This window comes from Gymnoscopelus microlampas (genome assembly GCF_963454915.1).
Source record: "Gymnoscopelus microlampas genome assembly, chromosome: 12".
In the NCBI taxonomy this organism is placed as follows: domain Eukaryota; kingdom Metazoa; phylum Chordata; class Actinopteri; order Myctophiformes; family Myctophidae; genus Gymnoscopelus; species Gymnoscopelus microlampas.
The window spans coordinates 49556701-49579209 of NC_139949.1; the positions used below are offsets into that span (position 1 = coordinate 49556701).

The 22509-nt window shown below is 43.3% G+C and overlaps 1 protein-coding gene across 2 annotated transcripts in view; it reads left to right on the forward strand.

The window, feature by feature from the left end:
- Window positions 1-2874: 2874 nt before the first annotated feature.
- LOC311057754 (neuronal migration protein doublecortin-like) overlaps window positions 2875-22509 on the forward strand; it is a 53700-nt gene continuing 34065 nt past the window's right edge. For both annotated transcript variants that reach the window (XM_084074806.1, XM_084074807.1), the window contains exons 1-3: window positions 2875-3011; window positions 11069-11499; window positions 16416-16768. In XM_084074806.1, the coding sequence (XP_083930932.1) occupies window positions 11136-11499; window positions 16416-16768 (717 nt within the window). In that variant the 5' untranslated portion in view covers window positions 2875-3011; window positions 11069-11135. The remainder of the gene's footprint in view (window positions 3012-11068; window positions 11500-16415; window positions 16769-22509) is intronic.

Sequence of the window (22509 nt, forward strand, 5' to 3'; positions counted from 1 at the left end):
AATCAAAATAAAATTGGTCCTCCTTATTCTGTACTGTGAATTCTGTGCATCTCAGAATGAATACCAAAACTTAACACCAAAGTAAATCAACAGATTACTGCTTTCACGTTTACATTGTGTACAATGTCAATAATCGGACGATCGCGTTCATTTAATTGTGGGAAGCCAAAACCGTGATCACGATCAAAATGTGATTAATTGTACAGCCCTACACTGTGTCCAAATGCTTGTTCAGGAGGGGAAATGTTAGGTCTGTGCTCTTGTGCTCTATCAAAGTGTCTGGAGACAACTTGTTGTGATTTGGCACTATAATAAAATCTAATCGAATTGAATAATACTGGGATCTCCTTATGGAACTACTGTACCTCGTGCTTTAAGGCAATTGTGGAGAGTATTAATGTTTTCCCTGTTTAGGGGATGGAGTTTGAACCATGCCGTGCGGTTTGCAAGGAGGACTAATCAATTTATCTTGTAATTGATTTGTTTCCATAGACTTTTTATTTACATGTATAGTTTGTCTCCATCAGGGAGCACTTTACACATAAGTATTTGCAGCGCTATACACTGAGACGTTTATGTCATGATGATACTCCCTTGAGTTATTGTGCTTTATAAATTCCTAATAAAAATCCAATCAGATCAGATCCCTGCTTTGTAAACATTCTCACATTCATCCTTATAATAATAATAATAATAATTTAGTGTAAACGTAATGCTTGAACACAGCATGCAGCCTTACGTTTTAGACAAGAAACAGATGATTATTGGAGAGAACTGCAGTTCTTTCATGTTTTTCCGGCCTATTTTCTGAGACATGGGAAAATGCAGGTGACTTTAGCAGAGAGGGGGGATATCTCATAACATGGTCCATGTCAGCTGTCCCACTGTGCATCTCTCCTTTCTAATGGCCATGGATCCTGCCCTAACCTGCTTGAGGTTACAGTGAAATTAACACCCTTTCTACAGGCTACTCACTACAACACATTGTCATCTTTTTTTTCCTTTCTAGCTGTAGGTTTGATGCATGGCCACGAGGTTGAGAAATGTTTCCTTTCCCCAGTTTGGTAACTCAGTAAGACATCAAGGTCAATTCAGAATGACTTCATTTCATGTGTGATCAGTGTGTGATTCACTGTATGGTGAGTTGATGGTATTTCTTCAGTATACGTCATTTCACTCCTGTTACTATATAGGCCTTCTACAGCTTAACCACCTAAACCCTATAATGTTGACCGGAGCCCCTCAGGGCAATATACAGTCCTTTGTCATGCCAAGGACCCCTAAATTGATATACATTTGGCCGCGGACTCCACTTTCTCACACTTTCTCACTTTTTTCGGAAATGTTCAAAAATAGCAGATGTACAAGCTTGCAGCGCGGCACGAAGTGACGCGCTGTGAGCATGTAGATCTGCTATTTTTGAATAGCCAACGTATACAAAATGGATAAAGGTTTGAAAATGTATTAACACTTTTTTGCTGGGGACCCCTGGAACCCCCTCAAGGACCACTGGTGGTCCCCGGACTGTACTAGGGTATTTTCTGTTTTCTGTTATTCAGGGGAAAGCTTTCGCATAAAAATAGCAGATCGACAAGCAGATCGACAAGCAGATCGATAGCAGATCTTGTCGATCTGCTATTTCCTGCGAAAGCTTTCCCCACAAAACAGGTGCTAGGGTTTAGGTGGTTGAAATTGGAAGCCCATTCAAATAGAACAGTGGCTTGGGTCCATAAAGTGCTATTTCTCTCTGGCAGAACATTAACTTTAGCACACACATCATATAAGTTTATGAACCTCAACAGTCCCTTAGGCATCAGCTAATACCCACGCAAGTCCAGAGCTGTTCTATGGCTCATGAGGTAGAGAGCAGGCCATTAGGCTTCTAGGAACCAGAAGGGTCCCAATTCTATCCCAAGCTCTTCCTGTCTTTAATTGTGTCGAGGTGTCCTTGAGCAAGAAACTGAAGCCCACAGCTTGCTCCCAGTGAGGATGGTATCTTGCATGGTTCCCGCGCGTGTGTGTGTGTGTGTGTGTGTGTGTGTGTGTGTGTGTGTGTGTGTGTGTGTGTGTGTGTGTGTGTGTGTGTGTGTGTGTGTGTGTGTGTGTGTGTGTGTGTGCGTGTGCGTGTGCGTGTGCGTGTGTGTGTGTGAACGTGTACAAATGGGTGCATTATAGACCAAGTTACTGTATCACCCACATACAGTTTTCACATCTATCTATCTATCTATCTATCTATCTATCTATCTATCTATCTATCTATCTATCTATCTATCTATCTATCTATCTATCTATCTATCTGTCTGTCTGTCTGTCTGTCTGTCTGTCTGTCTGTCTGTCTGTCTGTCTGTCTGTCTGTCTGTCTGTCTGTCTGTCTGTCTGTCTATTGCATAAGGGAAAACATCTGTAGTTAAGCAATACCTGAACCAAATGTTATAATATTATATATGGTCAGACCAGAACAGGCACTCAAATGTTGATGCTTTTTTTTAATCAGCTGAGATTTGCAGATTTTCTTGATGGCAATTGTCTCGATTGATTATTTTGGGTGTGCACACACACACACACACACACACACACACACACACACAGAATAAACATCATATCCTCATCATGTTCTAACAAGCTGGTCAGGTCGATTTCAATTTCAGTCAGTGTGTGGTTGCATGGATGGATTGTGTGTGAACAGGTTACAGCATCAGTTCCCAGACCCCAGACACACTGATCCATGCACACACAGTACTGTAGTGTTGCAGTGGTAGCATACACGCAGGCTCTAGGACCCAGCAGCAGCATCAGCAGCAGCAGCGCTGCTGTCAGTGCGTTAGGCAGGCAGCGCTGTAGTCTCTCAGACAAAGAGTGTCGGCACAGAGACAGACCGCGTGCCTCTCTGTGTGTGTGAGTGCGTGTGTGTGTATGTGTGTGTGAGTAGACCCTGCAGCATCTATCTGTCTCCATACTATACACCCACTACCACCAGCATCCACTTCCTTCAGCAGCACACTGACACACAGGTGAGTTTTACACACACACACACACACACACACACACACACACACACACATACACACACACACACACACACACACACACACACACACACACACACACACACACACACACACACACACACACACACACACGGATGATTAACTCATTTAGTTTGATCAGCAAATGTAATTTTATAGAGTGATTTCAGCCAGCAGCACCTGCTTTCTGTGGCACAACCTGGCGATTGTCATTGGTAGTTCAATTAAGAATTTAATGATTGATTTAATGATCTTTTATTCTGCCTGATGATGTGTGTGTGTGGGGCCACTGAGCAAGTGGTCGGTGTGTGTAGGTGTGCGTTCACACCCCATTCTCCTTTTCTTCAATGTTAAACCTGCAGACCTAAATATTCTCTTCATTCTACAGATGAGAATAAGTCTAGTGAAACTTTTGAATGCGGCTTTAAGAGCAGCTCAGAACGGATTGATATCATATGTCTAGACATTAATATAGATGATGATGCTGAAGCTGTGTCTTTAGAGTGTGTGTGGGGTCTACTATACTGTAGATCACAGTGGGGAGTCTCTCTCTCTCTCTCTCTCTCTCTCTCTGCCATCCACACAGAACAGAACAGAACAGAACAGGACCAACATCACATTATCACACAATGTAACTGCAATGCTGATGATGAGCTGGATTTGATATGGAAGAATGTGTCCTTCTCTTTTAAACCCTGCTCTGTTAACCCAATTAAGACCTGAGGCTATTCTTACAAGAAATCTAAATCCTAACAGTTTTTTGAAAAAAAATCTAACATTTAACATTTTTCAACAACATTTTTTCAAGATTTTTCAAAAATAGCACATCTACAAGCTCATGGCGCGGCACTCGGTGCCGCGCCATGAGCTTGTATATCTGCTATTTTTGAATAGCCAAAGAAATCTAAAGTCACACTGATGCGTTCCAAGTCTTAAAGGGTTTAAACATAAGCATAAAGCATCATGAATGATAATTATGATGATCCTCATTATCACGGTGTGGTTTGACAAATACTATAGCCTATAATACAAGTGACTTGTGGCTGTGTGTTAAGGCAAAGCCGTGTACTGTATCACATCCCTTTCATTCATTCATTCATTGAGAAGAGAACATGTACTTTCTTGACTTGAGTCACTGCATGAGTCGCTGCACGCTGTTACTATACTGGAAACGGGGTTCATGATGTCATAGTCTAATGGCAGGACAATGGACTTTGAGACAATGGACCATGTCCTAGATGATGCTGCTGCTGTGTGTGTGTGTGTGTGTGTGTGTGTGTGTGTGTGTGTGTGTGTGTGTGTGTGTGGTGGGAGGAAGGGTCACTTGTTTGTTAGTTCTGTCTATTAAGAGCAGCAGATGGGATTGAGAACCTGGTGGTGGGCTTTGTCGGCGAGAAGAGAAGTCCCCACCCACCCTATCTGTCCGCCTGTCATAAAAATCCCGGTTTAGGGGGGACGGGGGTGTGGCCGGCGGGGCAGGGGGGGTTGGGGGGGGTGCTTGAAGGCCCACCACCACCACAGCTCCAACATTTGTGGGTGGCGACAATGTGCTCCTTCTATTTAAATGCCCTCTGTTTGTCTCTGCTGCCTGCTCTGATATGCATCTGTGGAATTCAGCTGGGAGGGACTAGGAATGAGAGAGAGAGAGAGAGAGAGAGAGAGAGAGAGAGAGAGAGAGAGAGAGAGAGAGAGAGAGAGAGAGAGAGAGAGAGAGAGAGAGAGAGAGAGAGAGAGAGAGAGAGAGAGAGAGAGAGAGAGAGAGAGAGAGAGAGAGAGAGAGAGAGAGAGAGAGAGAGAGAGAGAGAGAGAGAGAGAGAGAGAGAGAGAGAGAGAGATTTGGTCAATATATGATCCTTATTGGACCTCTTATGTATTCTGCTGCTCATCATGCATAATTCACAGCCATGAAATTAGTGACAGAGGAGATTATGATTTGATTGAAATTCTTTATTAGGAATAGAATAATAACCTCTTGGGATGTATAACATTATCGTTTTTCGAGGGGGTCCTCAAGAGGATCACATGCATGCAGGGCTGTTTCATCGTGTGTGTGTGTGTGTGTGTGTGTGTGTGTGTGTGTGTGTGTGTGTGTGAATTTACAAGGTGGTAATGATGGGTCATATTTATATATTTGCACTGGTGATCTTGTACGCAGTTGAATGAAACAATGAAGGTACACGTTTACCACCAAGACATAACTCCTATAAAAGCTAGAATGCAATTATTACTTTTTAATCACTTTCAAGTTGGCATGCCTATTTTGGGCATGTCATTATTGGCAAAAGATGTTTAAAACATAAAAAAAAAATAGCAGATCTTCAAGCCACAAGCTGTGACGAATGACGATTGTGAACTTGTAGATTGGCTATTCTCGCTTTTTTCCCTCTCTTTTCTTTTCCTTAAGTGGATAACAAGCCTGCTCAAATTGAGTCTGTTTAAAGCCCACGTCAACGTATTTAGGCGAGTGTTGCGGGAGGGAGTTATTGGATTACAACACAACATACGGCCAACAGCTGTTTCTGCCGGGTTTGAGAGAGTCACAGCTCTGAGCTCTCCGGCCTCCTCGTCCTCTGATTCATTTCCCTGCCGCACACACACCTCATTTACATATTCTGATGAGTGGAGGAGATAACCACGCAACACTGACTGCATACTGACTGCATGATGAGAAGAACACAGGCTTTTAACTTCAAAACAAAGAAACAGGGATTTGAATGAGTCAAAGTAGTCACCAGAGATGCCAGTCACCAGAGACACCTGAGATGACTTAGATATAGACAATCAGTTCCCAGATGTATCAGGGCCCTTTTGTGTGTGTGTGTGTGTGTGTGTGTGTGTGTGTGTGTGTGTGTGTGTGTGTGTGTGTGGATCAAAGGTGAAAGGTTTTGTTATGTGGCTTAAGGTGTGGTCAAACAGCTAATAGAGAGGATTTAAGAGGAAGTGGGTTTCATTTACTAGTTTCCTCGACCCTGCGTAACGTGTATATGTATAGCTTTCCAAATAGCCATGATGCAGCTAGTTGATTACTCCAACAATAGAATCATGTGGATCTCGGGATCCATGTGGGAACGAACGGTGTGGCTCCAATGTGGATCTCCGACTTGATCCTTTGACCAGCCTGTGATATCTTTCATCTACTGCATCTATTGCCTGTTTCTCTCACAGAATCTGGCAACACTGTTCTCAACCTTTCTCAGGCAGTGACCCACCAAAATAATCGTATTTGAACTGGGGACCCCCCCAAAATAATCGTATTTGAACTGGGGACCCCCCCAAAATAATCGTATTTGAACTGGGGACCCCCCCAAAATAATCATATTTGAACTGGGGACCCCCCGCCAACCCTGACAAGCACTTGGAATGTTGTTGAGGCATTCAATTTAGTTTGACTATAGGTTCCACAGATAAATATTGTGAAAATAGCAGATCTACAAGCTCACAAGTCACAACGCCTCGCATTGCGAGGTCGGTGTGAGCTCGTAGTTTCTTCTATTATCGTTTCTTCTATTATTTGACAATTTGACAACCCCCTGGGGGTCTCGACCCACAGGTTGAGAACCACTGACCTATTGTATGTCATATCTATGACGTACTGTATAGGACCCCATACACAGACCCTCTCTTATACCATCTTGCTAGCCTTTTCCAGAGAGAGCCATGAAATTGACATTTACAACAAGAACCAAGGCCTGTCCAAGGATGACCTCGACTCTAGGTCATCCTTTTATTCATAATTGAGCAAATATGTCTCTCAAGGCCCTTAGAGAGAGACATATTTGCACTGTAATTTATTCGCTGATAAAAACCTTATTTATTTCTGATTAAATGTCCACAGAACACTAGCAACTAGGGCTGTCACAAGAACACATTTAATTGATGACTTAAATGTACAAAGACATATTTATTTATTGTATACATGTAAAAATAGGAGAAATAACAGATCTACAAGCTTACAACGCGTCACGAAGTGACGCGTTGTAAGCTTGTAGATCAGCTATTTCTGCTATTTTTACATTTGAAAATATTTTTCGACATGGAAACGATTATGACTATTATGCAAATATAATTGCCAGTATCTCAAATGAATTGCGATTAGAAGATTATGTAATAATTGTGACAGCCCTACACAGAACACTATAGCAACAAATGTAACCCTACTTTTAGTTCCATGCATGCAAGGCGAGACATGGACACAATTGACTGTGCACTGCAGTGCAACACAGACACACTCAAATGATTGTCTGGTTTAATCATTTAGTTCATCTCATTCTCCCAGCTCATGTCTAGTTCTATTCCAACACAGACCTATTTTTCTATTACATTTCCCCAGTGAGTCATTGTGGTTGTCCCTGAAAACGGAGAAGATGACATTAACCCTTTAAGACCTGGAACGCAAGTGTGTGTCATTTTTAGATTTCTTTCTTTGGCTATTCAAAAATAGCAGATATACAAGCTCATAGCTTGTAGATCTGCTATTTCTTTTGAAAAATCTGGATTTTTTTTTTTAAAGCAATTTTTAAAGCAAACATTTTTAACTGAAATCTTTGCTTCTGGGGATTCTACAAATGTCTTCTAAATCCTAAGATTTTCTACAAATCTCTTCTAAAAACAAAAATCCTAAGAAAAAACGCATGTTGCTGTAATATCAGTGGTTTTAAAACCTTTTCATGTGAAGGACCCCAAAATTATATATTTGACCGCGGACCCCCATCTCAAAATATGTTGTTCCAGGGACCCCCCGAAGCAAAGATTTGAGTAAAAAAAAAATCGCTTTGAAAATATAGCTCATCTGCTATTTTTGAATAGCCAAAGTGTAAAATAATGCTTTTTTAGCTCAAATGAAAAAGTGACACAGATGCGTTCAAGGTGTTAATGGGTTAAGAATTGAAGCAGATACATTTTATTTTCACCAGAGCATCACGTTCACCACCACTGGGTGAATGTGATGAACCTCGTGGCAGTGAGAAAGACGCCTGACTAAGGATTTTCTCTCTTACACCACAGAGCTGCATTTCTCTTCTTTGGGTTCAAGCCCTTGTAAGGAGAGCTTTAAAAATATATTATGGGGTTAAGAGACCTCTTTCCAACGAAATGTTATCATTTGCCATTTTGCCCCCCTCCTCCCCTTATAGTAACCTTCTTTGAATGTTTTTAGGACATGTCATTGCTTGAGACAAGCCATTATTAAAGGGATAGTTCACCCAAATTTTTTTTTTCTTTTTCTATGGATTAGTCACCCCATGAAGACTTGAATTCATGGATATTGTTTTGTTTTTGTCGCATTCCTAAGCCAATAATTTGATGACCAGCGGACCGGTATAGGCAGCGGTTCCGGTAGGAGACACAAAGGAGACTCTTTGTGTCTCCTACCGGAACCGCTGCCGGTCATCAAATTATTGGCTTAGGAATGAGACAAAAACTAAAAAATATCCATGAATTCAAGTCTCCATGGGGTGACTAATCCATAGAAAAAAAACATTTTGGGGGTGAACTATCCCTTTAAAACTGATATCTGCAATTTGTTTTAATGAATAGAATGTTAACCAATCTGTATTGTAGTATGTTAAAACAATATATAACTATTACATCTGCAGTGGTTGGAGGAGGTCTGACGATACTCTTCCACTGAGACATTTTTAGTAGGACATCTTCTGGTTGACAAGTAGTACTGCCTGAAGCCCATGAGCTCAATATTTCTGCTGCCGGCCAAGTAAAGTGGGGATGGATGCCTTGGTAGAAATCTGGTCTGTCATCATGTGGGAGACCTCAGGTTCAAATCCAGGGTAGTGAGTGTAAAGTTATGGATTTGAAGCTTTAAGAAACCCTTTATGAATTAAATGACCTGGTTTATTAGGAGTTAAGGTCCGGAATGAGCTTTTGGTCATCCTTTATTTAAAAAAAAAAGGCCTCTTATATAAGAACTTTCTCTGAATTGTGTAGAGCATGTCATGTACAAGATGTTTGATCATTAATCTCCATATCTTCCCTGAGTGGCTTATAACTCAGTACATCTGAGATTGTCTTCTAGTCTAATAAAAAGAAATACCATCTGCTGGGTCCACCCACTCAGAGGACGCAATTATCTTCCTATAAAATGCTGACGACGCAATTATCTTCATATCAGATTTGCACAGCAGTCTGTCCGGCTCAGAAATGCAGTCTGTGTGTCTGTGTGTGTGTGTGTGTGTGTGTGTGTGTGTGTGTGTGTGTGTGTGTGTGTGTGTGTGTGTGTGTGTGTGTGTGTGTGTGTGTGTGTGTGTGTGTGTGTGTGTGTGTGTGTGTGTGTGTGTGTCTGTCTAGCATTATAAACCCATTGATTGAGCTTTAATTATGTAACATAATAAAGCCGATCGATAACGACTGCTGAGTGCTGACTCAATTTAAAATGTCATAGAACTTTTCAGGTGGAGGACCTGTTGTTATTATTCTAACAGACCTGGTCCTGGTGGTCAGTGCCCTGAGGGAGAAGAAGAGACCTGCAAACGGTCTCTGTCGTGGTGTAAACCTGACCATATGGTCATATGACCAAAACTGTTACTTTTTCAGGATTGAAATTCTAAAACCATCTAAAGTAGCAGATCTACAAGCTCTGCTGCTTTTGATGCTTTTGTGTGACACTGTAGTATGATCAAGTAGATCAGTGGTTCTCAACCAGTGGTCCGGGGACCACCAGTGGTCCTTGAGGGGGTTCCAGGTGGTCCCCCAGCTAAATGATGGAGAGTTGGAAACCAAATGGAGCCTTATAGATCTTTAACTCTTGAGAGTGTAAAATGAAACCAAATGGACCCTTACGGGTCCATTTGGTTTCATTTTATGCTCCCAAGAGTAAACTTTTTGTTAAACATCAGCATTACATAATGTACCAGACGTCTACACAATAAGATAATGTAGAAGAATTGTTATTTTGATCAACGTTTGCCTGTCATCTCTCCTATGGTACCAACATCAATACAGCATGGATGGAATTGTGGACAAAATCTTATGCAACGATAGCAAAATATAAGTCTTGGGTCTGAGAGGCGAAATCTCATCAAACGGTGGTCCGTGGCTCAAATGCCGAATTAATAATGGACCTCAATATGAAAAAGGTTGAAACCCACTGAAGTAGGGCATCAATTTACGAAAAAATATGGAGAGGTTTCCACCACCACCCCTCACTGTCTGGGTCACAGACATGGAGCTAATTGTCACAAGGGGCTTTAATAGCACCGTAGTGGATGGATGTGTGAAACAAGAGCCCACAGGAAGAATAATGTTACCATATTTTCAATTGTTGTCACGCTTTCCTTTCAAAGCATTGTTAAAGAGGTGGTGCCATGGTTTTGCACTTTTTCTGTCGTTCATGTGTCTTTGAGGTTGATAGAACTTCATTAAGCCCCCCCTGGTGGTGTTTTTATGGTGTTTTATGCATAGATATAGAAACCTAGATACCTCATTGGCCTTTGCAGTTCATTGGAGCAACCTCAGTCGTGTGCATCACAGAAGGGACGTTCAGTAGGCTTCTGATTGGCCTACCGAACGTCCCCTTCTGTGACACACGCGACTGAGGGCGGAAGCTGGTGCGTGCCCGAGATACAGACGCCTCAGAGCCGGAGGAGGCGTCTACCTTTATATGTCTACGGTTTTACGTATGTCTTCTCTGACTATTTTAAGTTTCTACCTTTCTGTACACTTTTTTGAAAAACATCTTCCTCCTAGTATAACCATAATATCTGATGATCATGTTTTAGGGGGGGGGGGAATCACTGAAAATCACGGCACCCCGTCTTTGAAGCACCTTACGGCCAAAGGGGGCGGCCATAGCTGAATGGTTAGTGAGCCCGCCTAGGGAGCCAGAGGCCCTGGTTGTCCCAGGTTCGATTCCAGGCCAGGTCAGCATATGTGTCGATGAAATGAAATTTGTCCCTGAGCAAGACTCTTAACCCCTAATTGCTCACAGGTTCTCATTGGAAACAAGACCGCAAGGACTTTCATGAACGACCAGTTAAAAGGAATTATCCTTATCCTTACAATACTCTGTTCTTGTTTTTTGTTTTTTTCAGAGCCCCCCCGGAACCCCAACCCCACCCCGAACCACCACCACCAGCACCACTAGCACCACCTAGCACCATGGAGCTAGACTTTGGACATTTCGACGAGCGGGACAAGGCGTCCCGCACCCCGCGGGGCGGGCGCATGAACGGCCTGCCCAGCCCCACCCACAGCGCCCACTGCAGCTTCTACCGCACGCGCACCCTGCAGGCGCTGACCAACGAGAAGAAGGCCAAGAAGGTGCGCTTCTACCGCAACGGCGACCGCTACTTCAAGGGCATCGTGTACGCCATCGCCCAGGACCGCTTCCGCACCTTCGACGCGCTCCTGGCCGACCTGACGCGCTCGCTCTCGGACCACATCAACCTGCCTCAGGGCGTGCGCTTCATCTTCACCATCGACGGCCTGCGGAAGATCGGCTCCATGGACGAGCTGGAGGAAGGTGAGCTTTTGTGTGGACCGGTGATGCTAAGGTTTAAAGGAGTATTTCACCCCAAAAATGACGTATTTTCTATCAATTACACACCCCATGAAGCATTGAATAGGCTCTATGCACAGCAGCCATATTGGAAAGAAATTGGGCCTCTTCTTACTTCCTTCACAGGTGTTACCAATGATACTAATGAAGGCTCTGTTCCATTCTGGTCAGGGTGCTGATATTGTGCATGTTGGCTCACTAGAAACACTCCATTTTGGTTCCCAAATGGCCCCTTATGGTGCGTGTCTAACTCTGAGAGTGTACAAATGGAACCAAAAGGACCCGTAAGGGTCCATTTGGTTCCATTTGTACACTCTCAGAGTTATGGGGGTCCTTGAAAATAAGACAACCACTATGCCACACTAAATGGAACAGAGCCTTAATTACTATCATTGGTAACACCTGCAAAGGAAGTAAGGAAGGGGCCCAATTCATTCCCAATATGGCTGCTGTGCATAGAGCCTATTCATGGAGATGTTTTTGTCGCATTCCTAAGCCAATAATTTGATGACCGCCGGAATCTCCATGAATTCAATGCTTCATGGGGTGTGTAATTGATACAAAATAAGTATTTTTTTGGGTGAACTACTCATTTAAACGTAGAACAATTACCTCTTACGCTGAGATTGGGATTCTACTATTATGTGTTTGTCTAGAGTTGGATTCCTTTTATTTGGCGTCAGAGGCGGTTTGGGAATCGGAAAGGTTTCCGGCTGGCCCCCAGTCTACGCGTCAAAGTGTCCTTGAGCAAGACACTTAAAATTCACCCCCCCCCCATGCATTCATCTGAGCCACCAGAGCACCCATTTGCTCGGTGATGAAGCAATTAAAGTAATATCCCCTCCCCTGGGAACCACGAAATACTCCCTTTCTCTAATCTCTTCATAAAATGTCCTGTCTTCTAATCTCAAGGTGTAGTTCAGTACAATATGTTTTGAGTTCAGTCAGTTATGCAAGGTTTGGTCTGTTCCATCTTCACTGTTTATTGAGGAGGATTATCATCTAGCCTACACTGACCCAGAGAGGGAGATAAGGTCAGGGCTCATTAAAAGTAGAGTATCCGAAAAGAGACGTACAAGCCAATTGTTTCTGACAACAGGGCCTAAAACGTCAATATAATGAGTTTTCTTTCCTTTATTTAGAGAGGAGAGTGGACACTTAAAGGGTAAAGAGTTGGAACGACATGCAACACAGGTCTCTGGCCATAATCAAACCTGGGACATTGCAAAAAAAAGATTTATCATGAAGATTATTCTTTTGACTTACAGTATGTCAGACAGATAGAAAGTAGAAACCAATAATACATAAATATTCACTGCAAGTGGCCATTTGGCTCAAGGGAATCACATTCCATGCAATCACTATCCAATCAAATGCCATATAAACGTTTGCTCCAAATTCACACGATCCATCTTGCTTTTAGTCCAAAGCTACAGTACCGGGAACTGACAACCATTGTTGCATTTGGATGAAAACAGTCAGCTGGCATCCTTACACCAGCCTAACCACAGCTATGTGGTTGTGTGTATGGATATACGATTGGGCCTAACAGCTGCAAACAAGCATATCTAACCTTTAAACTGACCAAATGATGACTAGGCTGATAATGATACTTGGCTTCATGACTTGATTCAGCAGCACGCTAGTTTTACACTATGCCAGGGGTCTTCAACGTTTTCAGGCCAAAGACCCCCTAGCTGAGAGAGAGATGAAGCAGGGACCCCCTATTGTATAAAATTGTGTTTCTGATTAAAGTTTTTTTTTAACTTAGTCTGCTATTTTTTCTCTCTACACCTATAGCGTCTTTGCCAAAAATAGCCGATCTACAAGCTCTCAACGCCTCGCAGCGCGTGTTGAGAGCTTGTAGATCTGCTATTTCCGGCTGATGTTCCCCTCAGAAAAGGAATGCTAGGGTTCAAGTGGTTAATGTAAAAAAACGAAAACATATCACACAAAGATTTGGCAGACCCCCTGTAGTAGTTCTGAGGACCCCCTAGGGGTCCCGGACCCCCTGTTGAAGACCCCTGCACTATGCTATGGGGATGCTTCATGCTTCCAGCTTCCAGGGCTTATGAAGCAATTTTTTCTAATCTAGTTTCTTGACAGTCACAGGCACAGTTGTAATAGATGTACAGTCTGTAAAATCAAACCACCTCAAAAAGACAGATTTCCACTACCATTGCTCTAAAATGTTATAGCTATTATGACTTAACAGCAAAAGGCTACATTCTCAATCGGAGTCTCGCCAGAATCACAAGTAATTTAACATGTTGCAGATGTCTGGAAAGCTACGAGTACTTCTTTCTGATTATTTATGATACTGTTGTATAGTATTTGATTGGCTGACACATTGCATGTGGAGGCTTGCCTGGAAGGAAGGATTATACATGTCCCTTTTGTTGACAAGTTTCTATCAGTAAACCTTAATTTTCCCGTCTCTGCAAAACATTCTGGTTCATTATTATTGTAAGGATGTTTACAAACTGCTAATCAGCTAATCAGCTAATCAGACTTTGTAGAACGCTTTGGCTTGAGAATTCTGGAGCAATGCTGTGTCGGTGCAGTATTTTAAATGACAAACAACTGAATCTGCTGTAGACGCATTGCTTTTATACTATTTTCAAAGACTTCCTACTGTTTATCTTGTTATCTATTGGTGTGTGCCACATACTAATGTAAGGGGGACAGTGTACTGTGGAGCTATCACAGACTATATTCAATGAATCAATAGCCCAAACTTGTAGAGCTCATCATCAGTAATGTATCATCTTTGAACTGCCTGTTAAGATTTTTGATAGACATCTCAACAGACTTCACTTTTCACAAGCGAATCACAGACCTGGTTCAGTTGTTCCAGATATGCCAAAGAGGTTAAGTAAGACCAGACTTAAAGGTTAATCTTTCCACAACTACAAAAAGAGAATCTCTAACTAATTATTTGTTCCCGTTTTATCTTAATTGTTCTTGTTAGAGTGTATTTCATTGCACAAACACGGGAACAGGTGGAGATATGGACAGGGAGCCCATGAGGCCTCCATTAGGCCCAGCACTCTACTAACACGGGATAGAAGAGTGCAGATGAGACCATTAAGAGGCAATTAATGTTATACAAAAACATGCCATTTAGTAACATCCTTTATCCAAAGTGCCAAACAGTAGTGCATTAGTAGCATGGGCAGCAGTAGGTTTCATCTACAGGTCAAACTGAATTGATGAAACCTTGTTTAGGACTCATTAAGAATTGGTTTATCTTTCTAACTTCATTTTCCGTCTTCAACTCAGCCTACCCTTTTTTTATCACACTATGCCCTGGGGAGTGTAAACACCCTCATGTGGAGAGGAAATCCCTTAACAGCAACTGGAACTCTTCTTAAACTAGATTCACTTATCCAAGAAAATTGGGGACATTAGTCCACTAGAAATAGAAATCCTCATTCTGTCTGGGTTTAGTTTTTTTACCTGGGGAAATTGTGCGTTATTTGGAAGGGGAACATGTTTGGTAACATTCTAGTTTTTTTTTCAAAAATAGCAGTAAATCTGCTATTTTTGAATAGCCGAAGAAAATCTAAAAATAACACTGATGCGTTCCCGGTCTCAATGGGTTAATGTGTCCATCACTTAACGTTATAGGCTCAAAGCTGCTTTCTGAGCAATCTACCTTTAATGCTAAAAGTAGGCCTGTTACACTTTGTATTCTGCTTTCAGAAGCCAAAGCATCCCATCAGGCGTTATGAGGTTACTCGAGACGGCTGTGAAACCCTAGAGACCGTTTCTCCCACCGGCGCCCAACTAGCTCATGTAACCTAAATTCCCTTGTAGTTCCTGTTGATGTAAACATCTCCTCAATGAGGCAAACAGGCTCTCAGGTGTCAAACAAATTGTTGAATGGCTTATCGTTTTCTCCTTGGAGACACCCTGATGTCTGTATCGTCTCTGTCGTGTGGGAAAAGTGAGCAGATCTACAAGGTCTGCAAGGTCTACAAGTTTCGACCTTGTAGATCTGCTACTTTTGATGCTTTTGTGTGACGCTGTAGTATGATCAAGTAGGTCGTTAATTTACGGAAAAAAAAAACACAAGAAATGTTCTGTCTGCACGACAGCAACGCTATCTTTTTACCAGCTAGCTCAAAGAGCGGCTGGTCTCTGAAGAGACAGAGCACTAGTCGACATATTATCGACATCTTATCGATCAATGGGGAGACATCCCATACTCTAAACGGTCGGCGGTCTCATCCTCCCATGCTATGGTATCATAACAGTGTTGCCAGATTCTGCGAGAGAAATAAGCAACCAGGTCTATGAAAACAAGCCGCGCATACACGGAACACACACACGCACACACACACACACACACACACACACACACACACACACACACACACACACACACACACACACACACGGTCACAGAGAGAAAAAAAGATTGAATCGGGGCAAAACAAAGCATGCAGCTAGCTGGTATACATCATTGGTTCTCAAAGTGGGGTTCGGGGACCGCCAGGGGTACTTGAGGGGGTTCCAGGGGGTCCCCAGCTAAATGATGGATAGGAACCAAATGGACCCTTATGGGTCTGTAACTCTGAAAGCGTAGAAATGGAACCAAATGGACCCGTTACACTCTCAGAGTTAAATTAACATTGATTTTTCAATATAAATCGGGGTCCCAGAGATATAAATGTCAAACTGGGGGTCCTTCAAATTAAAATGGTTGAAAATCACTGCTAGAGACATAAAGATCTTCTCTTATGGGGGGTCCCTGGCATATCTTTTCAAATGGGGGTCCGCGGGCTAATAAGTGTCAATTTGGGGGTCCTTGACATGAAAAAGTTTGAGAACCACTGGTATACATGATGTGTCATGTGTTATTTTCTACATCTCAGGAGAGAGCTACGTCTGCGCGTCGGAGAACTTCTACAAGAAGGTGGACTACACCAAGAACGTGAACCCCAACTGGTCCGTGAACGTCAAGGCCTCGGCCAACCAGAAGACCATGCAGTCGCTGGCGGCCAAGGCCGCGGCGGGGGCCAACGAGGCCAACGGCGGCGCCAAGGACTTCGTGCGGCCCAAGCTGGTGACGGTGATGCGTAGCGGCGTGAAGCCGCGCAAGGCGGTGCGCGTGCTGCTCAACAAGAAGACGGCGCACTCCTTCGAGCAGGTGCTCACCGACATCACGGAGGCCATCAAGCTGGAGAGCGGCGTGGTCAAGAAGATCTACACGCTGGACGGCAAGCAGGTAAGGTCTTCCTCCCTCACAACTTTACACCAGTGGCACAGCCAGAACGCTAGTATAGGCTGGGCCTACGCAGGAGCGGGTGGGCGCGTGAAAATTAGCGATTATTGGGTGGTTATTGGGCGTTTTTGGGGCGTTTCTTTGTTACTTTATTTCGGTTTTAGCGTTAGGGTTAGGGTTGGTTAGGGTTATGTCATTTAATTCTTATTTTTGCCTTATTTTACCGATTTTTATAAAAATGTATTATAAAAAAATAAATAATTAGAATTTCACCCAATTTTCTTTTTTGCTAAATCGATTGGGTGGGCCAGCTCTCTATGTGGGTGGGCCACGGCCCACTCAGGCCGACCCATGGCTGCGCCCCTGCTTTACACCAAGTAGAAAAGGAGTGGGTGGCGTTCTTTTTGTTTTCAAGCTTTGTGAAACTGTAGTTACATCGTTAAAGAAAGAAAGACTTTCAAAAATAGTTTGAAAAAGGAAGAAAAATGGTACTGAGGTGTTTACCGTGCATAGTGCATAGTCGGTGCATATAAGTATAGAAAGGAGTGGGTGGTGTTCTTTTTGTGTGCACGTTTTGTGAAACTGTTGTTACATTGTTAAAGAAAGAATAACATTCAAAAAGAGTTTGAAAAAGGAAGAAAAATGGCACAGAGGTGTTTACTGTACATAACAAGAGGCCAGCTTCTGAGTTGTAAATTGAGGCTGAATAGGAAGTTCATATGAATGGCCTGTAGTCTCACTCTTTCACCCCTGCTGGTGTCAGAATGAATTAAGCTCCATTCAAGCGGATGGGTTTTTGCCGAACTTTACACTTGATTTTATTATCTTAATAAACATTGTTATAAATAAATACTATATGCTTCCAGTCGCTAGTTTAAAGTCTTCTTTCAAACATCATGATATGAGTTTTGGTAAATTATGGTTCCATTTATTTTAAAATTGATGATAAAGTAGGGTATGCTGTAGGAGGGGCGTGGCTTGATGATTTGATTGACTAGCAGATCTACAAGCTCCTATGAGCTTGTATATCTGCTATTTTTGTGCAGCAGTGTTAAGCGCCTGTTCAGCAGCCTTGCGGCCTGACTCAGGAAACTCTTATTCTAGTGTGGCATTTTGATACTACTCAGATGCAGTGACGTTTGTGTTTTTCCACTGCCCGGAAAAAAACACTTATCCATGTATTCCAAGCAGCTCATTTGTGTCATATTCAAATAGAAGACTTCGTAGTAGTGTGTGTAACGCAGGCTTTTGCGTAGCAGTAGCACACTGGCCATTTTCATTCGTGTCTATACAATGGCCCTCTGTCTGTTCCGGGGGAAAACACAACTAAAGGACACGCAGGACCAAAGCCTCATCATAATAAGCTCTGTGGGAAGAAACACGCACAATTCATACATTCATACCATCCACCTACACACTGACTCTGCTATCAGGATCAAAGCACAGCTCTCTACATGCTTACAATGGCAATATACTATACTATATATATGTATATACTGTATATGTGTATATATATATACTAGAGAGACACAGAAAGAGACAGAGAGAGAAAGAGAGAGACAGAGAGAGAGAGAGAGAGAGAGAGAGAGAGAGAGAGAGAGAGAGAGAGAGAGAGAGAGAGAGAGAGAGAGAGAGAGAGAGAGAGAGAGAGAGAGAGAGAGAGAGAGAGAGAGAGAGAGAGAGAGAGAGAGAGAGAGAGAGAGAGAGAGAGAGAGAGAGATACACAATCAGAGCTTCAGCGTCCCTCAGGAGATGTGTCTGTGTAGAGTCCTATCCACTGCAGTGACCTGCCTGTAAGTAAGGACCGTCATTGTCCGGTCAGTGTGTTTCTCAGGGCTTTAGGGTCCTCTCCGCCGTGTCACACCCTGTTCTCTCCTGTCAGTCAGTGTATTGTCTGTGTGAGTGACTTTTCTAGGTCGCTTCGCCGGTCATTGTTGTGATGGATGTTCTGTTTGGTAAAAAAACAGAACATCCATCGACGCATTGTGAGCTTGTAGATTGGCTATTTTCAAATGGTCGAAATGTATATACAGTATAGGGCTGAAGTGGTTGACGTATGTTTTGTAATAAAAATCAAAATCTACAAAGTAACTAGAAAGTATAGTTTTCAAATAATTGTAGTGGAGTTAAAGCACAATATTTGCCTCTGAGATGTAGTGGAGTAAAAGTACTGGAATTTGGACATACTCAAGTAAAGTACAAATACCTCAACATTGTACTAAAGTACAGCACTTAAGTAAATGTACTCAGTTACTCTCCACCGCTGATAGTTGTTGTGCAATAAGCTGGACGGGCTCTGATGTTTCACCCTCTTTAGATCGCTGCACCACGGTTCCCCTGTTTCTCACAAAATGCTTTCGTTTTCCCTTTCAACCTGACGTCCCTATTTTAGGCATGACACTATAGGCGGAGATTGTCACACAAAGCCTATGTTCACACTGGCACTCAGAGTCAGATTTTTGGCCATTCCAGATTGTAATCAGATTGTTTTTTATCTGAAGTCTGAACAGCAAAAAAACAGATTTTTACGTAGATTTGAACACATTCCTTAGCCTTGTTCAGACGACATAAAACTAATCTGACTCCAATCTGAATGGGAATTCAGATCTGGGCCGGATTTGGCTGCCAGTCTGAACACGCTTATAGGCTCTTTTTTGAGCGAAAACAGCATATCATCTGTAAACGGGGTGACCCCATAGCTGAGTGATTAGGGCACGTACCCACATGGGTTCTCAACGCCCGACAGCGAGTCCCTGGTTCATTTGTCAGCCGGCCGAACCATTTGCTATACGTGTCTCTCCCCTGTTCTTTGTCTACATGTTCTTGTCACAGCCTCTGTACTGTCTCTATCGGAAATAAAGCATGATAATGACAAAGAAAAGCAGATCTACAAGCTCAGAATGTGTCACATCGCGACCCGTTCTGAGCGCGTAGATCTGCTTCTCTTTGTGAGCTTGTAGGTCGGCTATTTTCCGTCGTAGGATACAGTATATATAGGGGCTTACTGTAAGTGGTTCAGATATAATACGCTAGGCTCAGGTTCCCTCCTGTGCTGTGTGATTTCCTCTCAGAAGGTGAAGCTGTAGTGAGGTTGTAGTCAGACTGCCTGATCTGCTGTTTTTGAAAAAGAGCTGTCCTCATTTCATTAACACCGGGGAGTCCCCCTCCCTGTGTACTCCTCCCCGAAGGTCAATCGACCCGTGGGGAGAGGAGGGAGCACGATGACCCCCCTGACCGTAATAACGCTGTGATCGTGATGTCTAGACGACCGTTGTGTTGTGACACCTTGTTGTCGCTGGAAGCAGAGCAGCGTGTTAATCCACGTGTTTAATTTAGTTTAAAACGCACACATTTCTTTTGTCAAGCCGCCCGGTACACAAAGGGTAAAACTAAAAATGTCCTTACATGTGCAACCTTGACCACTCCCTGGTGTGCTGCTGGGTCCAGTGTTCCATAGGCTGTTTTTAAACCATACAGAATCCAGGACACAGGACAGGAGTCCCTGTGAGGAGCCACACTGCGGAGGGAATGGAGCCACATGTGTGGAAGGAAGGAAACCCTTTGTTGCATCATGTAGGCTATACCAGTGTTTCCTGGCCGTCAGGATATTGCAAGTAGATCCCCAAATAATTGGTAAACCACTAAGACTTGATTGATAAAATAACATTGATGGCTGAAGAAGCCCCAAAGATATATTTTAAAAAATAAATAAAGATGCTCTGAAAATGCACTGAACGCCCAACCATGGAGATGTTGAAGTGGGCCCTGATCCAAAAAAGGTTGTGAACCCACTGGCCTATGCTTTCATCATAGTCTGTAATTATGCAGTAATTATCAGCAATATACAGACATACAGCGTGAGCTTTTACAGTACATGAAATGTACCTCTCCACTGCAAAATGATGAAGGAGCTCTGTTTTACTGTAACATGAACAGTACGCACTCAAGGAGGCATTTCTCTGTTTCATATACATTACAATTAATCACTTTCAACCCTGGGTTGCGCTGGGCTGTGAGCTTGTAGATTGCTACTTTCGCTATTCGTATAGTTCGACAAAGTAATGTATACGGCTCAAGTGGTTGATGGTAATGTAAGCAGAACACAGCACTGATTGCAGTGAGAGGCAGAGAACTGGGCCTTTTTTTTGGTGTCCATAAATGGCATTTGTGTGGAAGTCACGATCACATTATCAATGGGGTCAGATAACAGTGGTGTTCACGGGGAGGGAGCGGGGGGCTGCTAATGACTCTGGCCCACTTATGGCTTAGCGGGCGCATGTGCAAAGACTGCGTGTCTTGTCCCCCCTTCTCCTTGTAAATTGCTCGCAAGATCGGCCAAAAGGAAAGCCAGCAAACGATCAGCGCGAGGGATGCTTGACTGCTTTAAGGTCAATCCTCTGGCACTGACAGAAGAGTTTATCCATGTCTGCATCACAGTGATGTCCAGACTCACTGTGGCTGCACACACACACACACACACACACACACACACACACACACACACACACACACACACACACACACACACACACACACACACACACACACACACACACACACACACACACACACACACACACACACACACAACTCATTTGGGTAGAGAGGATTACTTCAAGAGCCTGAGTTTTCCTCTTCGGAGGCAAAACGCTTAGGCTAGAAGACATGAACTAAAAGGAACCTTAGCTTCCCTATTCTGGGCCAAACATTCAGACATATATTTGGTATTGAGGGGGGGGGGGGGGGGGGGCTAGTATAGATCCCTGGGGGATTATGATCAACAAAGTATATTGGGTTTAAGTGGTAAACATAGCTTTAAAGTTAATGGTTGAAAATGGTTAATTCAGCCCATTTCATGCCCACCAAAATTAGAGTATGTTAATACAAGATAACTAGTACATCTGTATGGTAGAACTACTGTAGTACATGTTTAGTGGTTGGAGGTGGCCTCGCCGCGACATTACAAAGTCTATACCAGTTGTGCTATAAACACGCCCCCTTCTGTGGCCAATGCGGAAGTGCCTCTGCCTACAACCACTGCGGGCTATTTCTTTAGCCCGTATAGTTTTGGACCGCGACGGAGGCGCGACGTAGACGCGCTGTCTCAAGCGAACTTGAGCCATGTGAGGCACCACCGAGCGAGCTAAAGCGAGCGAGTCGCTGTGTCGAACGTTGCGAAGTTCGCTTGGGCCGACCGTTCGAGTTATGTACCGATAGGGACAGAATAGTAAATCATGTTTTGGGGGTGAGCATTTGCCCCAACTGCCACTCAAAGTGACTACTGGCCAATCACAGCGCGTCCTTGCACAAGCGTATTGGCCAATCATGCACAAGTGGTATAGATATTGCAATGACACGGCCTCGCCCTACTCTTCCATTGAGACATCTACACCCTGGTGTCGGGTAGGACACCTACTGGTTGGTGGACAAGTAGTACTTCCTGAAGCTCATACAGTATGCGCAATATCTTCCCTGACCAAGCGAGCATTATTGCCTCTTGGCTGAGTTGGTAAATACTAGATCTCTCACATGGGACACCACCAGACCACTACAAGTCCCTGAAGTGACATTAAAGTTACAGTACACATTTCAGCTTGTCAAAGAAGTACAATCCCCTTTTCTCTCCTTATTTATTTCTTTATTTTGTTCACATGATAAACCAGAAGACCAAACAACTGTGACTGCCTGCAGTGATACTGTATAGCATGCAGGCAGCTGCAGGGTGGAGCTGAAACACCAGCAAC